The sequence below is a fragment of the Periplaneta americana genome, chromosome 2 (genome assembly GCF_040183065.1).
Source record: "Periplaneta americana isolate PAMFEO1 chromosome 2, P.americana_PAMFEO1_priV1, whole genome shotgun sequence".
NCBI lineage: Eukaryota > Metazoa > Arthropoda > Insecta > Blattodea > Blattidae > Periplaneta > Periplaneta americana.
In genome coordinates, this window is record NC_091118.1 from 99,159,176 (window position 1) to 99,177,570 (window position 18,395).

The 18,395-nt window shown below is 34.1% G+C and overlaps 1 protein-coding gene across 3 annotated transcripts in view; it reads left to right on the top strand.

Annotated features, from left to right (window-relative positions):
• The window catches only part of LOC138694454 (inverted formin-2-like), a 225,762-nt gene extending 208,292 nt beyond the window's left edge, over positions 1 to 17,470 (top strand). For all 3 annotated transcript variants that reach the window (XM_069818180.1, XM_069818179.1, XM_069818181.1), the window contains 9 exons: positions 1,492 to 1,571; positions 2,063 to 2,808; positions 4,176 to 4,489; positions 6,684 to 6,800; positions 8,790 to 8,930; positions 9,231 to 9,409; positions 11,105 to 11,214; positions 12,404 to 12,579; positions 16,195 to 17,470. In XM_069818180.1, the coding sequence (XP_069674281.1) occupies positions 1,492 to 1,571; positions 2,063 to 2,808; positions 4,176 to 4,489; positions 6,684 to 6,800; positions 8,790 to 8,930; positions 9,231 to 9,409; positions 11,105 to 11,214; positions 12,404 to 12,579; positions 16,195 to 16,365 (2,034 nt within the window). In that variant the 3' untranslated portion in view covers positions 16,366 to 17,470. The remainder of the gene's footprint in view (positions 1 to 1,491; positions 1,572 to 2,062; positions 2,809 to 4,175; positions 4,490 to 6,683; positions 6,801 to 8,789; positions 8,931 to 9,230; positions 9,410 to 11,104; positions 11,215 to 12,403; positions 12,580 to 16,194) is intronic.
• Positions 17,471 to 18,395: the final 925 nt, after the last annotated feature.

The window sequence follows — 18,395 nt, forward strand, 5'->3', positions numbered from 1 at the left end:
TTTTCTTTGAGAACCATTACTGAGGAGTGGATTAGTAGAGAAAAGTCTGTGTATTTGGCATTTTTGTATCTGCAGTCTACATTTGATATAGTTACTAGAAATGAAATATGGAATGCACTATACAAGAAGAAACTCCTTCTAGACTTACAAGAGCAATTAAGTCTATGTTTCAGAGTGTAGAGGGTATAGTAAGAATCAATGGCAAGTCCTCCTTACCTTTTAATTTAAGAAAAAGCGTTAAACAGGGAGGCAGCTTAAGTCCATTATTGTTCATAATATTTATGGACGAAGTACTGAAGACTTGTGAAGCGAGAACAAATAATGGGAATGAGAAAGCTTAGACCTGTGGTATGCCAGGCACTTGTAAATGCAGATGACGTGGTAATAATTGCAGACTCGGAAAGGAAGCTACAACAGGCAGTGACTGAATAGTCCGAAACTTTAAATGAAAGGGGAATGACAATAAATCTTAAAAAAAAAAAAATAAAGTGATGATGGTAGCAAGGACAGAAGAGCAACTGGAACAATTTGAGATCAAATGCAAAGGGCAGCAATTGAAGCAGGTGGGAATATCCGAATATCTTGGAACAGTTATCCATCATATAGGCAAGATACAAGGAGAGATACAGGTACGCAAGCAGACACAGAAGACAACTAAAGCCTACTACTCCTTAAACAGATGCATATTTGGAAAAGGAGAAGTAGATAAAAAACAAAGACCTGAGTTATGCAACTGATATAGTTATATGGTAGTGAGAGTTGAATGGCAACAAGGAATGACAAGATTAACTCAATGCAGATGAAGTGTCTAAGAAGAATAGTGGGCAAAACAAGAAAGGATAGAATTAGAAATAAAAGAATAAGAGAGGAGTTACAACATGTTCCCATAACTGAGAGGATAGACAACTTGCATGATTTGGAGATATAACAAGGATGGAGGAAGATCGGAAACCACGCCAGCTCATGGAGGCGAAACCACAAGAGCATAGACCTGAAGGTAGACTTGGGAGGAGATGGTGAAGTAGGTAGCAGCGACTAGAGGAAAATCACTGACCCAACTTCGCAGTCTGGCCATGGGAAAGGGATAAATACAGTATAAGAGATGGATCTGAGGCAATCTTCTAACACTGTAATAGTGGCACTAATAGGGAAGAAGAAGAAGAAGAAGAAGAAGAAGAAGAAGAAGAAGAAGAAGAAGAAGAAGAAGAAGAAGAAGAAGAAGAAGAAGAAGAAGAAGAAGAAGAAGAAGAAGAAGAAGAAGAAAAAGAAAAGGAGATATTATATTTTCTTGAATATATGAATGTCACATGAAACATGAATTTGCATTTAAGTCCGAAGCCTAGTAAAAAGTTCGTTCCTAATAACTAGAAGCACAGTCTTCAACTTACCCCAGTGCTCGATACTTTTAAGAATAACCCGAGCGTGTGATAGGGGTATTTAATGTAGTTTCTGTTTTAGAATTGAAGTGATAATGTTCCTTACATATTTCAGGTTGCTGATTCACCTCAAGCCCTGCAATTCCATTCCATGTTGCTGAACTTGTCAGAACTGGATACGTCTCAGCCAGCTACGTAAGTGAATTGCTAATACACGCGTATAATTTTGAAAATTGTAGGCCTATACATATGTTGAATGGTGAATTTCTTATTTCTGTAAGTCAGAACTTCCAAAATCTTTTCAGTTCGCAGATTACTAATATTAAGAGCAGAAGTGAGACACAAACAACATATTTTCTGTTTAACATTTTCAGATTTAATTTTGGTACCATGTTCTACTCTATTAATATAATTCTTCAGTCTTAGTTTAAATTTAATATCTTATATTGAGGAAAATAACTGGTTTTATATTAAACTTCATGATGCAAGCAATGGGCAATTTACGTATAGCTCCTTGTTAAGGGTCTAGAGGCCCCGACAGATGACTACAATGTTGCCTCGAATTTTTCGAGATACAAACCTGAGCTGACAATTGATAAATAGAAAATTTTGTTTATTAACATACACACATTAATATGTGAATAAAAAGATCTTGCTTCTCTAACACTCATGATTTTCCATTATAGAGATCGTATTTGGGAAGCACTAGAAGAAATCTCTGCCGAAGGAAACCCCTCTGTAAGAAACAGCAGCGTAAGAAGATTGAGGAATTTCGTGACCACAAAGTCTGTTCGAAATGAGAGCACACAGACAATTGCAAGGGGATGGCCACGGGGACGACTCAGGCTGCTTTCGGTTGACACTGGGACCCAAGTAGAGGAAGCAGACAGGCTGCATTGCAACACGGACGTCGAACCTCCTACTGAGCAGGACAGTCATTTGCCATCCTCACAACCCTCTGAAAATAATAAATCTCCCTCGGATGAAAACAGCCACTCATCTACACACGTTTCTTCCGAGACTTCTGAAGTTTCCAATCCACAAACTCCACCTCTCACCATAGCAATGTCCTCTCCACCCCATCTCTCCACGTCTGCACCTCCCCCACCACCTCCGCCTCCATCATTGTCTATGTCTGGTCCTCCTCCACCGCCTCTTCCCATATCTTTGTCTTATCCTATTCCACCCCCTTTGCCTATGTCAACACCAGGTCCTCCACCACCTCCTTTGCCCATGGCAATGTCTGGCCCACCTTTACCTCCTCCTCCCCCATCGTCGCTCAATCCATCACAACACATAGGCTATATGACGATGCCAAACTTGAGAAACGTTACGTCTCCTAGTCTTGCTGACAACAAGTTCAACACATGGCACGGCCCTAGACGAAAGATGAAGACCATAAATTGGACCAAGATACCCAGAAATGTTACAGGTAGGTTATAATATGTCTTATTGTGTGTAAATTTCTGTGTGTTGTAAGTATGCATTTGCATACTGGTATGTTTAAAGAAAACAGCAGAAGAATTGAAGACTTATGCTGAATGAGCTAAAACTTAAAAGCAAAGAAGTCGGTCTAAGAATGAACGGAAGTAAAATGAAACTGATGTCCACTGAGAACGTAAGATCAGTAACAATAGACGGCAGAAAAATAGAACAAATAGAGAAATAATCATGCCTGGGCCAGTTGGTAACAGTAAAGAAGAATGGAGAAAAATAAATATGTAGACGGACTGCACAGGCATGGAGCAAATTCCACAGTCTGAATTTTATCCTTAACGACAGATCTCTCAGCCGAAAGCTAAAATTCGAAATACTGGAAAGCTATGTCAATCCAATATTATTGTATGAATACCAGGCTTGGACCTGTATGCAAAGGCGATGGAAAGACTGAGAATATGCCAGCGAAAAATGAAAAGACAAGTTAACGTCAAAGTAACCATAGGATACCCAATGCGAAACTAAGATGAAAGAGTGGGGAAATCAGGCGCAAGAGTTAAACTGGAAATAAGGCGGTCACTGCAACAGAATAATTGGGCTTATGCTACATTCATAAATATATCTATAGTATAATCAGAAACTAGATTAAGACTTCGAAATAAGATTGACGAAGCCATGATTTGTAAAGATCTTTATGGTGAATAAATTACTATTACTGTTACTATAACAGTGTGGGATGTCCGAACTTGGCAAAGGAGGAGAAACTGTCCTAAATGTAGATGGGCTGATGACTTCCAGACAGCAGCCAGAGCAGACTGGACAAGGATCACCAGGGACAGAGTGCAGTGGAAAGCCCTAGTGAGGGATAGGATATAGCAAGCTGTAGTGCAGTGTAGTGAAGTGCGAGATAGTAAATGTAGACTCTGCGGCAAACCAAAAACTAAAGTCGCCAATACCAAAACTAGAGACACAAATAGTATTAGACTGTATGAGAACTAGTTCAAGAAGTGATTAGGTAATTAGGCCTTAAGGCATGTAGGAAAATCACCCAAACTCTCACGGACTGGGTCCCCATTCGAGCAAAAGGCATTTATGCACAACTTCTGGCCATCTCTATAGCAGAAGTTCTTTTAATTGGTTTTTATATTATTATTTTTTTTTCGGAAATGTTAGTTTCTTCTAAATTGCTCTTATATTTCTAACATCTTTCTTACTGAAACCACATAGGATTTAGGCGATCTCTATATTTTGTTTAATCTATGATCTTAGACAAATTGTAGGAGGAGAGGTGGGGAGAAGCTCGAGTACACGCACAAAGAATGATATCTTACATAAAATATTTTTCATGGTTTTCTTTCGTAGAGAACTGTGTGTGGACTGGTGTTGAGATGCTTCCGAAGCTTCAACGTCTCGACATCCAGCAGATGGAGGAGCTGTTCTGTCAGAAAGCAGTGAGCAACGGAAGCAAACGACCCAGCTCTGCTCCAGTCAAGCAACCTGTGGCTGTGGAACTGAACCTTCTGGACAGCAAGCGCAGTCTGGCAGTCAACATTTATCTGCGCAAGGTCGAAGGTGGTGGTCCAGCAGTGGTGAAAGCAGTGAAGGAAGCTTCGAGTGCAGAGCTCGGTGCAGAGAAGTTACGAGCACTGCAGCGACTATTGCCTGAAAATCAAGAGGTACGTCCAAAGTCAAAATATCTCCTCCTTTTATGTAGACCAATTCAAGAACGTTGAAGATAACTGCATACCGGTAGTAATAGTAATGATGACAAAACAAGTCCCTCTCTTTCGCACCTCCTCCCTTTTCTCATCTTTTCATCCTTCTCTTTCTCTTGTTTTTCCTTTCGTTGTTCTAGTCTTAGTTTTCCTTAAATTTGAAAAATTGTAAAAATTGTTCCATTCTGACTTCAAAATATTAGGCTGTATCCCATAAAAATATCCCATCATATATCATTGTAATCCACCGCAATTTTAACATACCGGTACTATTTACTTTCAAGACATAATGTCGGTAATGCTTTTTGAAAATATATTACAACTTAAGCCATAGGGGTAATTTATAGTATTTTATAACCGTTTTCAGTATTAACAGGAAAAGTCCTGTAAATGTTACTTAAAATAACAATATTACAAAAAGTACGTCTTACTGAAAAGTAATAAATGAAGGGATTACATAACATATGGAAACTGTTTCTTTTCCTTAGCTACATGACCAGTCAGCAAAAGTAAAACAATATTTAATGGAGAACGAGAGCAATACACATAGCATTGAATATTATGCTGAATACATCCCAAGATTTAACAAAGCCATTCTTCTTATTGTGTCTTAACAATAGAAACTTTCACATCTAATAGCATAACATGTATTTTAATGCTGGATTTAAACTCCTTTAGAAACTATGGTCAATTAAATGAAAAATCCACTGACCATTAGAGGAACCAAAAATTACCAACAATAATATAAAAACATATCAATACATAGTATAGAACGGAAAATTAAGTTATAACTGGAGGAAGCAACTGTTAGAATAAGTAAAAAGAATAAAATGATAGTCAACAAATTCCGGTAATGAACTGAGATATATACACTACGGTCAGTGCTGTCGTTGGAAACAAATTTTAGGGGGTACTGTTGAAATCTCCTTGATCAGACTAGACAATATGAACTCGTACTGATCTTCTTTTCCAAGGTTACTTTTTCATCATGCAATCTCCTCTGCAGACCTCCTTCCAGATCACAGCCAAAATTGCATATAAGGCAAGAAATTAAACTGGTGACCCAACACTTTTTCGAAACAAAAACGTAGAAAAAATCATTTACTGGAAGAGTATTCATTTTCTTAGTGTAGATATCGTTCATTACAATACTGCTCATTCACATTCTTCAGTTGAAGTTGGAGTAGAATCTATAATATGTAACTGGACTCAAGATTCATGAACGCACGAAAAGTAACAATATTTCCCTTCTCTAGCAAACTGCTAGCATTACACCTGAGCGAGTTTTAAAATTAGCGAATCAGTGCAGCAGAATTCTTGAGGTGCTACATCATAAAATTAGTGTTGTGCGAAGGCATCTACGTAAGTTTTGAAATTAGCGAATCAGTGTAGCAGATTTCTCGAGGCATCATGCCATAAAGTTGGTGTTAATTACTTACAGAAATACCACTGCGGTATACAAGTTGAAATTAACAAATCACAACTACTCCTGAAGTACCAGACATGGTTTTCGATAAAACAAAGAATGAAAGTGTTTAAGCAAAGGATATGAGGTGCTAGCCGCTACTTTTATGCCAGATACGCTATCAAAATCAAAAGGTTCTTCAAATAACTAATGTCCTCCATTTCAAATTATATTAAAGACTATTTAATATAATTAATATATTTTCGAGTATATATTTTTCCGGTAAGGTAACAGCGAGTTTTTATTTAGATGGTATGGTGTACTGGCCCAACCTACAGCATTGGCTACGGTATAATGAAGTTAGAGCTTTTCACACTTTTCGACGGAATGGAACAGTTACAAGATTCAGAATTTATACACAACGTGTTTGTTTAGAGAATCTTCTACTTAGTATCAAAATTCAGTAATATAAAAATTCTAACTTTGTCATGAATACAAGTAGTAATATGTACCAGTAGTCATTTAAACGAATAGAATCAATAAAAAAATAGTAGGAGAAACGAGTTTGTTCTGGAAGCAGAAAGGAAAAGTCGAACATCTCATTGACTTGCAGATTAAATTGAGCTTAAGAAAAAACAATGATCTATGCACAGATCACAAACAGAGATCTATGTGTACCATATAGTCCCCACTTACTCTTCATTGAATTAGAGTACTGTTGGTAGTTAATGTGATATTGATTTTTTACAGGTGGAACTCCTTTCTTCTTATGCCAAGGAAGCTGACCGCTTTGGACCAGCTGAGAAATTCTGTTACGATATTTCGAAAGTTCCAGGCTATGATTTGAGGGTGGAGGCTATGTTACAAGTGAGTACAGTTTTGTAGACAAAAATAAGTTTGAATCACACCTATATAGGGTGATTCATGAGGATTTACCGTCACTTACGGAGCTTATTTCCGAAGACATTCTTAGCAAAAAATGTCATATAAACATTTGTCTTAATCTCAATATTTTCAAAGTTACATTAATTTGAAGTTGTTAGTAATTTTTTTTTTTTACTATTAAGGGTAAAAGAATATTACAAATAGAGAATGAACTATTCAGAAGTATCATTGCTTTAATTGGCTAGTGTTCCGAAGCTAAAAATGTGTTGTTAATTTGCTTTGTACAGATTTTATTTTTCAATGTTTAACTAAAAATGACATCATTCTTATGTACTTATCACAAAAATTGTTACAAATCATACGACTTTAGGAACTTGAATCTTTACAGTTTAATTATGCATCCTAATGTACAGTCATAAAGAATTTAAAGAGTCGCGTGATTTGTAACAATTGTTATGACAAATGCGTAAGAAAATGTAAGTTTGTACTTAAAAGTCGAAAAAACATTCCGTGCGAAGCAACTATGGCATTCACAACACATTTTTAGCTCAGAATACTAGCTAATTAAAGAAATGATACTCCTGAATAATTCATTCTTTATCTGTAATATTCTTATACTCTTAAAACTCAAGAATAATGGTATTTTACAAACAATTTGAAATTAGTGTAATTCTGAAAATATTGAGATTAGGACAAATGTTTCTATGACATTTTTTGCTCAGAATGTCTTCGAAAATAAGCTCCGTAAGAAATCACCCTGTATAATTTACATATTATTGTGTTTACAATCAAAAGTTATTTCTTTATTATCTCCTATCAGAATTGTTATGTTTCTTATTCCTCTTGTTTTGGAAAGTACTCCATTACCTATCTTACTAACCATATATTACAACGTACATGTTTAAATATTTCTGTTAGGTCTTTGATATGAAATATACAATGTAGATAAAATTTAGAAGACACACATGTTTACTTGTGCTGAAGAATATTTTAGTACATCTACATGTAAATAAGAACTGTAATAGACTTACTGTAAAGCATATAAAGGTTAAAATACATGAAAACAGGCTTTCAGATTTTAGCAAACAAATATTTAAAAGAAATCCTTGCATTTTATACCGCATATAGTGAATTCCTAATTAAGACCATACTGGTACCATAATGAGTTGCAACAAGATAATTTGAATAGTATTCCATTATAAGCCAAACACTGTCTGCATTTTTATCAATTTTTATTCAGATTTGTAACATGGACAGAATTATTAGCCTACCAGGATTTTTCTATGGGTTCAATAAATTCTGTGATTGAATATTAGACTGTTGAGCGTATTGAGTGACCTTCATGCAAATTTTAATAGAATCACATAATTCCCTTCGTAATCAATGTAATATGAGAGAATAAAGACTGCTGATTCTTTCCAAAATGTTTTAGACTTTCCAGCTCGAAATACAGGAACATGAAATGTGAAGACCAATGAGTGTTTTATTCATTTCAGATTTTAACTGCAGAAATTATTCTACATTTGTGAAATTCATAGGAGAGTAATGATCTGGGGAATGTGTAAGGTATAATTTGAAAGCAGAATTTTTAAAATTCTAAAAATAAATGACAAAAGTATCTCCAGGGATCGAATCTCTAGCTCTGAAGTACAAGCTACCATGTGGTCAGCTTTCTACCTAAACAACAGTAGTAGTTAGTGCTAGATATAACTAACACACAACTTATACAAAGGACACTTGTCAGATTAAGTTGTCAACTGAATGAAGATCCGTATGGAGTTCAAAATTGTTTCGTCACACCTAACCATCACGTGTCTATAGTTACATTCATACCAATACTTGACAATCTTTTACAATTCCCTTACGGAATGTTAATCCTAAGTAAATTTAACCTACTATATTAAGCTCATGTGATGCTTCAATCTTCATAAATTCGACTTCAGTTAATGCATTAATAATTATTAATTTTAGAGGGAAGACTTCCCCGCACAATTGGCAGAGTTGCAGCCTCAACTTCGAGGACTTCAGAACATCTGTGATAATATTATTAAGAACTCATCCCTTAGAGAATTTTTGGCCTTAACATTGCAGCTTGGAAACTGCCTTAACGCTGTAAGTACTGGCAATTATGTGTACTTCAATAACATTCCATCTCAATATGTTATAAAATTCATTCAGATTTTGTTATTAATTATTTATTAATAAACATAAAACATATAATGAAACTTCGTAATTATTTTGATCATGCAGTTAAAATAGATTTTTATGGCTTATTTTTACTTCTAGAATACAAGTACTACAGTAAATGTTCCGGTTCTCATTTTTCGAATGAATGTGAACAGAAATAAAATGATGGTAAGAACAATGGGTTACTAAATCGAGAGGTGCTATGTATGTGGTTTCATTTTGCAGGGCAGTTATGCTGGTAATGCGGCTGGATTCAAACTCAACACATTACCGAAGTTACTAGAAACAAGAGCCAACAAACCCAGGATGACATTTCTGCACTTCGTTGTTCAGGTTGCATTATCCAATAATAGGAATGCACTCGCCTTTACTAAGGATCTGTCAGATATCAGCAACATTTCCAGGTACGTATGTTGAAAAAAATCATCACTTCTTAAATTTCATTCATCTAGAAAGTAAATGTCTTCTCACATTTGAAATTATTTTCTCTCACTTTCGTTCAATAATTCAAGATGCCACCGATTATTTTATAAGAAAGCTTTATTCATATCTTTCAGAATCATCATAATTATCACCATCATAATCATCAAATATGGCTCTATTCAATCTCTAAGTTGATCCCGCCATTTTTTTTTTCAGTTGACCTTCTTCCTTTTGGTTGTAATAGACTGCTTTTATTATACTTCTTTCTGGCATTCTTTATACATTTTCCTTCTATACTGCCTGTTTCACAATATATCGTGTGTATTCATATTCACAGTTTATACAATTACTGTAATGAATTGGTAATTCATTCGACCGCAGAGAATTTTAATATAAAGAATACATTCAATCCATATCAATATCTGTTTCAAAACTTGTCATGAATTTTATTGATTAATTTAATTATCTTTATTTTTAGTGACTGCAATGCTTACTCTATATTTCGTGGTACATGAAATACTAATCAATTTAAGTTATTTTGAAGAGTGAGTGTGTTATAATATTACTGCGTAAATTGTTTTGTATTTGTATTTGTTGGGAATGGTGGAATGAGAATTGGATTGCATCTAATCCGCCATAACCAGGTGCATGAATAATGAAATACAGTAGAGTCTCGATTTATCTGAGTTTCGATTAACCGAGGTTCTGTGTCATCTGAGCCCAATAAAGAAAATAAATATCGATACTGTAAATACTGTACAGTATTGCATGTTAGTTACTGTGTACTTACTGTATTTTTAAATGCCTAGAGTTCGTATTAACCTGATTTGTTCATTCTCTTGGTCTACTGAGTGAAGAGTTTTTCTAATTTCTAATCAAAACAGAGTTTTGCAGTAACCATCTGTTTTATCCGAGTTTTTGCTTATCCGAGGTAGTCTTGGTCCACATTAACTTGGATAATCGAGATTCTACTGTAAATAAATAAATGAACGAATGAACATAAACGAACGTAAACGAAAGCCTGTTTAGTTTATTTGACTGACCTTTTTTTGTGTTCGAGTGGTTATCGTGCCTATCTTTAAATTCGAGATTCACAGGCTCAAACATGGTGCTTTGCGATGAAATTTTAAGAGTAATGAACATATTTATATGTTCTTCTTTGAAAAGGAAGTTGAATGCTTCGCATCTTGGGCTTATAGCATGTAAAATATTCAGAGATAGGTACCTGAGTGGGAGGACTGGTCAAAAGTTACCAGCTGTTTCTCGTCCACATCAAAACTAAACTCTACTTGCCATCATTCTTGCTTATCAACCTGTCGTACAGGTACCGGTACTGAATTCTGTTTTACAGATGACCCTACATCAGAAACGGATTTGAACTGTTGCAAACGACCATAGTCCACCAAGGTCTTAGTTTATTGTGTCAGAGGACCAAAAAAGAAATCAGTGAATAGTCGAACTAACTTATTCGTTGATTTCAGTTACATTGGTAGGAATTATTTGCAGAATACGGTTTTAAATCCTTGCTGTTACTGTGAAATTCAAAATGCAATATTGTTTCAACATAATAATTATGCCACACACGTGTTAGTTAAGCATTACATTAAAATTCAAAATGTATTCCACTCTTCTTTTGGACTATATATTATATTATATCTTTGCTCATATTTTTGCAGGATATCTGTCGAAGGTCTTGAACAGGAGGTACGACAACTCGCAGATGACATTAAAAAACTTGACTCCAAGTTGAATCCAGACAAAAGTGGCATTCGTACTCATTTTGAAGGTAAGAAAGAAAATGTTTTTCACTTTTAATAATGAAGTCTTATTATAGGGTAAGGAAAAGAGTTTCCTTAAAGGTACCGGTACTATATTGTTGTACCGGTATTCGAATTCAACTGGTTAAAGAATACAGAATTACAAAATAAATTGTTGTTATTTTACAACTCCTCTTGTTGAGTGTAATAAAATAGTTAATGGAAACACGTTCTCACTTATTTTAAAGTGTAAATGCCGTTAAGAACATAAAAATTATATTGACAAGAGACATTGAATTAATAAGTAATTGCTAAGTAAGCAAACAAAATATTGAATTATTTAATGGGCAAATGGAAGCAATTGAAATTTTCCAATTCTGTGTTTTTTTTCTGTATTAACTATGTTATAATCAGTGTAGGTATATGACAAGTCAACAGGTACCTGTAAATAAAATCTCATAAACTCCGTCCTCGTGTAATTTAGATTAATAAAAAATTCACTGTCATCATCATCACCACTGCCGCCTCCACCACCACCTTCAAAAACTAGACCTCATTCCACCCTCATACCTGTGAGGATTATCAATGTTAAACATTCATAAGCAGTAGGATTTGCTGATCAGCTTGACTAGATACTTATTATGAAAGATTATACCAGAACCTATTTGCAAATGTGGAAATGTAGTTTTATAAACCTTGAAATTTTCCTGAAGACTGAACAGTATCGAGGGCATCATGCCAACAGGATGTGTCAACAAAACTGCAAGTTTACATTAGAGTCATTTAAATATAGAATAATTTTTCCTATCCTTGTCTACTTAATAGGGTACTTTCTTTGATTCTTCCTCATTCCCATTGTAATTCTCAAATGATTGTTTTCAAGCATAAATAGATTCCATTAAAATATTTCAATGACTCTGCATTTGTTGGTATGATGTCCTCTATATGTACTCCTAAAAGTATGAAAATGACAAAAAATAGTTTGATGCTGTTACTTCATTACTTGGCTTTAATGCAATTAAGAGAGATATAAATAAGGAGATACATTTTAAACACTCAACTCCAAATAAAACAAATTATTTTAGAATATCATAATAATATAATGCATACCATGTGTAATTTATTATTAAAAATATTAATTTCAAAATGTTATTTCTCTATCAGATTATTCCTTTAATTAACAAGAATACTGAATGTGTATATACTTACCTCATGCAGAATTTATGAAGAAAGCACTGTTGGATGTTGCTGAACTGCAGCAAAGTGTGCACAACGTAAAGGATGCGTTAACACACCTAGCTTGCCACTTCTGTGAGGATCCGAAGAAGTTTTCAGCTGAAGAGTGCTTCAAACTGCTAGCTGACTTTTTCCGTAAAGTCGACCAGGCTCAAATGGTGAGAAAACAATCCAATTTACTTGTGCATGCATGCATGAAGATGACTACCTATAAAAAAAAAAGCAAATTACCTAAAATCTTCTATTTCTAATCAATAATCATCTTAGAGTGGACAGAAAAACAGCACAAAAAAGTCAGATTTAAATTATGCTTTCATTCTACAATTGAAATATAATACAATTACACTTTTTATTTCATTTTAAGGAATTATTTTTCACTTGGAAATATGAGACATAAAAAGAAATTGGCTTTAAAAGTAGGGATCTCCGGTAGTTAAGTGGATACTATGCCCACCATTAAATGGAGGGTTTTCGTGTTTAGATCTTTGTTCAGATTCTTACCAAAGTTCTTTTCGTAAAGGAAGAAAAACTGGATATCTTATGTCATAATTTACGATATATTTAAAGGTCCTATCGCTAAATGAAAGAGTTTCAAACAAAATGTACTGGTCATTTTTCGTCAATGCGAATACTAAATTCTGCTAGTCAACATCCTGTCATAGGTTTCAATGTATTCCGCCCCACAAGCATTTCCACCTCAGAAATGGAATTCTACACTGTCAGCCTAACAAAGTGCAGGAACGTGTAAAAGTCGTAAAATATGTTTGTCTTTTTTCGGAAAGAATGTATGAGCTTTTGATCTTTCTCTGTTCATCAATGATATTGCTTAAGAATTGAACTTGTTCTTATCACCAAAATAAAATGAGTTCAGGTAGAATATAAACAGTTTTTCTGTAGCATAGGATCCTCATTTACATTATCTACAACCTGACAGATATAATGTTTTTCCTTTTAAGGGAAAGTGTGTTTTTATTTAATTTTAAAACAAAAATAAAAAACTTCATATTGAAAGTTTAAAATGTTTGACTTTCTTATACATAACTTTCTCCCATGGATGAAATATATTTTAAAGAATTTAGGTACACGTTCTATCATACATACTAATATTATGTTTTACAAAATCTACTACAGAGTGATTAATAAAGAACTAACACATTTATTTCTTTATTTATTTCAATATGAATGATGCTAATTATAATTTGTTATACTTCAGACGTAGAGTATCTTTGGAAGATTAGGAAATGCTGAAAATTTCTTCCTTCCTGCTCAAGGCGCAACTGAACACATCGTTCCATGTTGTTGGCTGCTCGTTGTCAATACCATTGACCATATCATATGTAATGTTCTGATTCAAATCATCCACTATCTGGGTGCGTGTGATGTAAGCTCTGTCCATTAAGTAACCCCATAGAAGTAAGCTCTGTCCATTAAGTAACCCCATAGGAAGAAGTTCGGTGTTGTCAAATACTAAGATCTTTCGCTGGATGCAAACATGCGTCATGAATTACATGTGGATATTGGATATTTTCAACAAGATGGCGCCACATACTATTCATCAAACAAATCCACAGAGTTAATTGAAAGTTTCTTTGATGATCGGATAATTTCCAAGAATCTATGGCCACCAAGATCTCCAGATTTGACAATATCGGACTTCTTCTTATTGGGTTACTTAAATGACAGAGTGTATGCCACACACTCCCAGACATTGAACAATTTGAAGCAAAACATTACACACGAGATCAATGGTATTGACAAGAAGCAGCTAATAATATGGAAGAATGTGTTTAGTTGTGCCTTAAGCAGGTGGGAGGACATTTTCAGCATTTCCTATAGAGGTCAGTAATCTCCCTAAGATACTCTACATTTGAGGTATAACAAATTGTGATTAGCATCATTCTTGTTGAAATAAATAGAGAAAAAAATGTGTTTCGTATTAATCACTCTGTAGTTGCGTGTGCTATAAATGTAAACTTACTATGCACTGAACTTACTAAGATTCATGATTATGAATTTGTTTAAAAATTTTAGAGGTGCACGATCAATCCTCATACATCCCAGAGTAGTCCAGTTATTATATTTCCTTGTTCCTTTTTTCTCGGATTAAGTTGTCTCTAGTAAAGCAAATGCTTGCTTAATTAAGTATCTTCATTGCACAGAGCAAGTAAATTTGTTCCTTATAGTACCTATATTTCGTCCTTTCATCGAGGCAGTGACAGTCTAATCTCCAATCTAAAAGAAAATGTTACTTTGGTTTCCTTTGTTAAACGTTGAATATCTCTAGCATATTTATCTATAGATTAATGTTTCTCTTTGTTATTTTTTCTCTTTTGTCAGTGATATGACCATTTTCTTTTATTTGTGTATCGATTTTTCAATTTATATTTGTTATAATTCCCGTAGTACTGCAAGCCTATTCTGGAGTCATTTTTTGCTAATACTGGTACCTATGTTTGATTATTCATTTCAAAATAGCCTACATGTAAAAGAATTACTGTACATAAAATAATACAACTTCTCTTTGTACTGTTTGTAGTTCGTGCACATTACTGATTTCTGTAGAGTGTCTTGAGACATTTGATTATATGTAGTTATTGATTTTATTGGCTATCTAGGGATCACCAATATTAAAATTTTCTTTCATATTTCTTCTCTGTACATTAAATTTAAGTAGGTGTTGTTAGTTCTGCTTCAAAATCTGTTGAGCCTGATCAAAGTAGTATGTAGGCCTACTGTAAGAAGATTTCAGTAGGTTTATATACCCATATTTCAACTCTTTCTCTTTTGATTACAGTTCTTAAGGTGCCATCTGTAAAATGTATTCAAATTCATTATTCTTTTAAACTACTTTTACTTCTGGTTTTCAACATACTTCTAAAATATTAATCGTTGCAGAGTTAGTAGAATGATTGAGGTAAATAGGTAATAGATTGTAAATCTATTCATTCATTCTTTTAGTGTTCTGCCCAAGGGCAGATCTTTCACTGCAAACCCAGCTTTCTCCAATCTTTTCTATTTTCTGTCTTCCTCTTTGTTTCCTCATATGATCCATATAGCTTAATGTTGTCCATCATCTGATATCTTCTTCTGCCACGAACTCTTCTCCCATTCACCATTCCTTCAAGTGCATCCTTCAATAGGCAGTTTCATCTCAACCAGTGACCCAACCAATTCCTTTTCCTCTTTCTGATCAGTTTCAGCAGTAAATCTATTAAGGAGATAAATTATTCTCTTCTCCTACGCCTTCTATTCAAATTACATTACAATAGAAAGCATTTTGGTTGGCATTTCTATTCATTCATAGTTCTTTAATGACTACGAGATTTCAGTTCAGATTAGACAATAGATCCTCTCTTTGTATCTAAAACTTATTTCTGTTTCAAGCACCATTGTGTAAATTCTTACGAAATTGTGTGTGTGTCTTTTTTGCTCACAGTACAGTAACTTGCAATCCATGATCAGCAGATTAATTTCAGTAGCTACTCTTAGTGCAGCTGTAAGTGTATGGTAATTCTAACTGCATCATCTATTATTCTCAGCATTCTATTTTTAATTTTTATAATTTAGGCCTATTTAACATCAAAATTAATTTTAACAACCATTACATTTTTTAAAAAAGTTGTTTATCAGGACAGGACACAAACATAAGCAATAATTGCCAGTGACATTATAATACTTTTTCTCTGTGTTGAATTTACGTAGAAAAATACAAAGTTCAGGTAATTCAGTTACCAGTATGTACCTTTTACAATCAGTGCACTCAATTTTTGCAGGAAAATGAGCAGTGTCAGAAACAAGAAGAAAGAGCAGCACGAAGGGCAGAGAACGCAGCAAAAGTGGGTGGCAAGAAATCCGCTTTGAAGCCTGAAAATAGTGAAGTGTGCCTCGTCGATAAACTCATGGAAGAGATTCGCAGTGGACAGTTTAAATTACGACGCAATTAACGCGAATTTTACCTTTATATATGAACATCAAAAAGTGAATTTTTATAACGATTGTTGTGCTTCCTATAGAGCAATCTTTCCTTCGGATATCGCAAAATCCTTTGAAGGTTAATTACATAGAGGGATAATTTATATTTGATTGTTCTGAAAATGCCAGAGCAGAACAGATAAGCACTATTCTAAAGCGAGTGTTTGAAGATTAATACTAGCATCTCTTGTATCATGTTACTTCGTTTTGTTCTTGATTCGCGTGTCAATTACATTTTCAACATGTAACATTTCTTTGTTGTTGCCTCGGTAGCTCAGTTGGTAGAGCGTTGGCTTACGATGATTGCGGACCTGGGTTCGAATCCCGGTAACGGCGAAGTCGTATTTGTGGTGGACAAAGTCAAGGTTCTTGAGGGTTTTTCTCGAGTTCTCCTATTTCCCTCCATCATTTAACTATCACTGTTCCATTTCAAAATTTATCATCAAGAGTGCTAGTCTTTGGAAATCCTCCTCTGTATAAAAAAATCTTCCTCTTCATTATTAATAAGTTGTTACATTATATCAGGTAGTACTGTTACTAGTCACTAAGGACAAATTCTTTGATGAAGGACAAATGCTTGCGACATAGACTTGTAAATAATAGTCTGCATCAGACGATTTGATAAATGGTGTACATAATATTTATGTTCGCGAAATCTCATTCAGTATAAAATTAAACGTAAATATTTTTAATTATGTGAAGTAATTAAATCACGAAATGCTACATACAATGTACATATACCGGTATAAAGAAGAAGTATGAGTCACTGAATAAGAATTGTGTATACGGTATCGTGTTTTTTCTAACAACACCAATGATAGGAAGTAGAAAATAATGGGAAAGATTATAATTATTTCCTCGCCAGGACCATTGAGATCATAAATATGAATTTATTTAACTACGCACAACATGTTACAAAAATTCTTTTAATAATATGCTGTGGAAAGTAGGATAAATTGAACGTATATTTAATATGTTGCACAATATATTAAACCTTGTTAAATTCTGTAAGATTTCTAGTAAGATATTTGTATTATTTTTTATTTTTATAAAAATAAAGATCATATGGAAAAATCAAAGTAAGTCCTGGTTTTTATAAAAGTATATATAAATATAATTTAAAGGGAGAGAGATTAACTACACCTTTGATATGCAGTGCTGATACTGACATGCTGCTTCTTATGCAGAAGTCGTAGTTCATATCTCACCTTCTCAGTCGTACCAGTAATAGTGAGGAAGTATAATAAAAGTAATGTATGAACAAGGTATGGACATCAATCAATCTTCTTAATGTATCCAGCTGTTTGCTGACAACATAAAGTCCACTATAGTCCACTGTAGTCTATTCAGTTGTTTTTCACAAAGGTATGGACATGATTATATAAAAGTTCACTTATTGTAATACCTAAACCCTATGCTCAAGTTACTGGCTTACAAGCATATACAAAACCATTTACCGTCATCCCATTGTAAGTCTACCACTTCCAATACAGAAGAATTGAAACACAAATACGATGTCCACTTGGTAATGTCCACTATTTTATGTTTACTACTTGAATGTCCACGAAATAAAGTCCAATATAAAGGAGTCCAAATAATAATGATGATGATGATGATGATGATGATGATGATGATGATGATGATGATGATGATAGGGGAGCCGAGGGCAAAGTGGAAGGAGAGAGCAAAGTGGAAATTTGTTATTATACTCTTACAACAACAGAGATTAGCACCATTCAGAGTAATATTCAGAGCTTATGGTAGTATGTATTTTTCTACTTAGCAGCACAGCACTAATATCACTGTACATAGTGGAATTGTGATTACAGTGAAACTAGCTGCGAGAAATTATTACAGTAAGTAATCTATATGCATCCGCTATATATATATATATATATATATATATATATATATATATATATATATATATATATATATATATATATAAAACATCTGATTTTATTATTAATGTTTTAAGCACAGTTTCAAGTGTTAGGAAGAA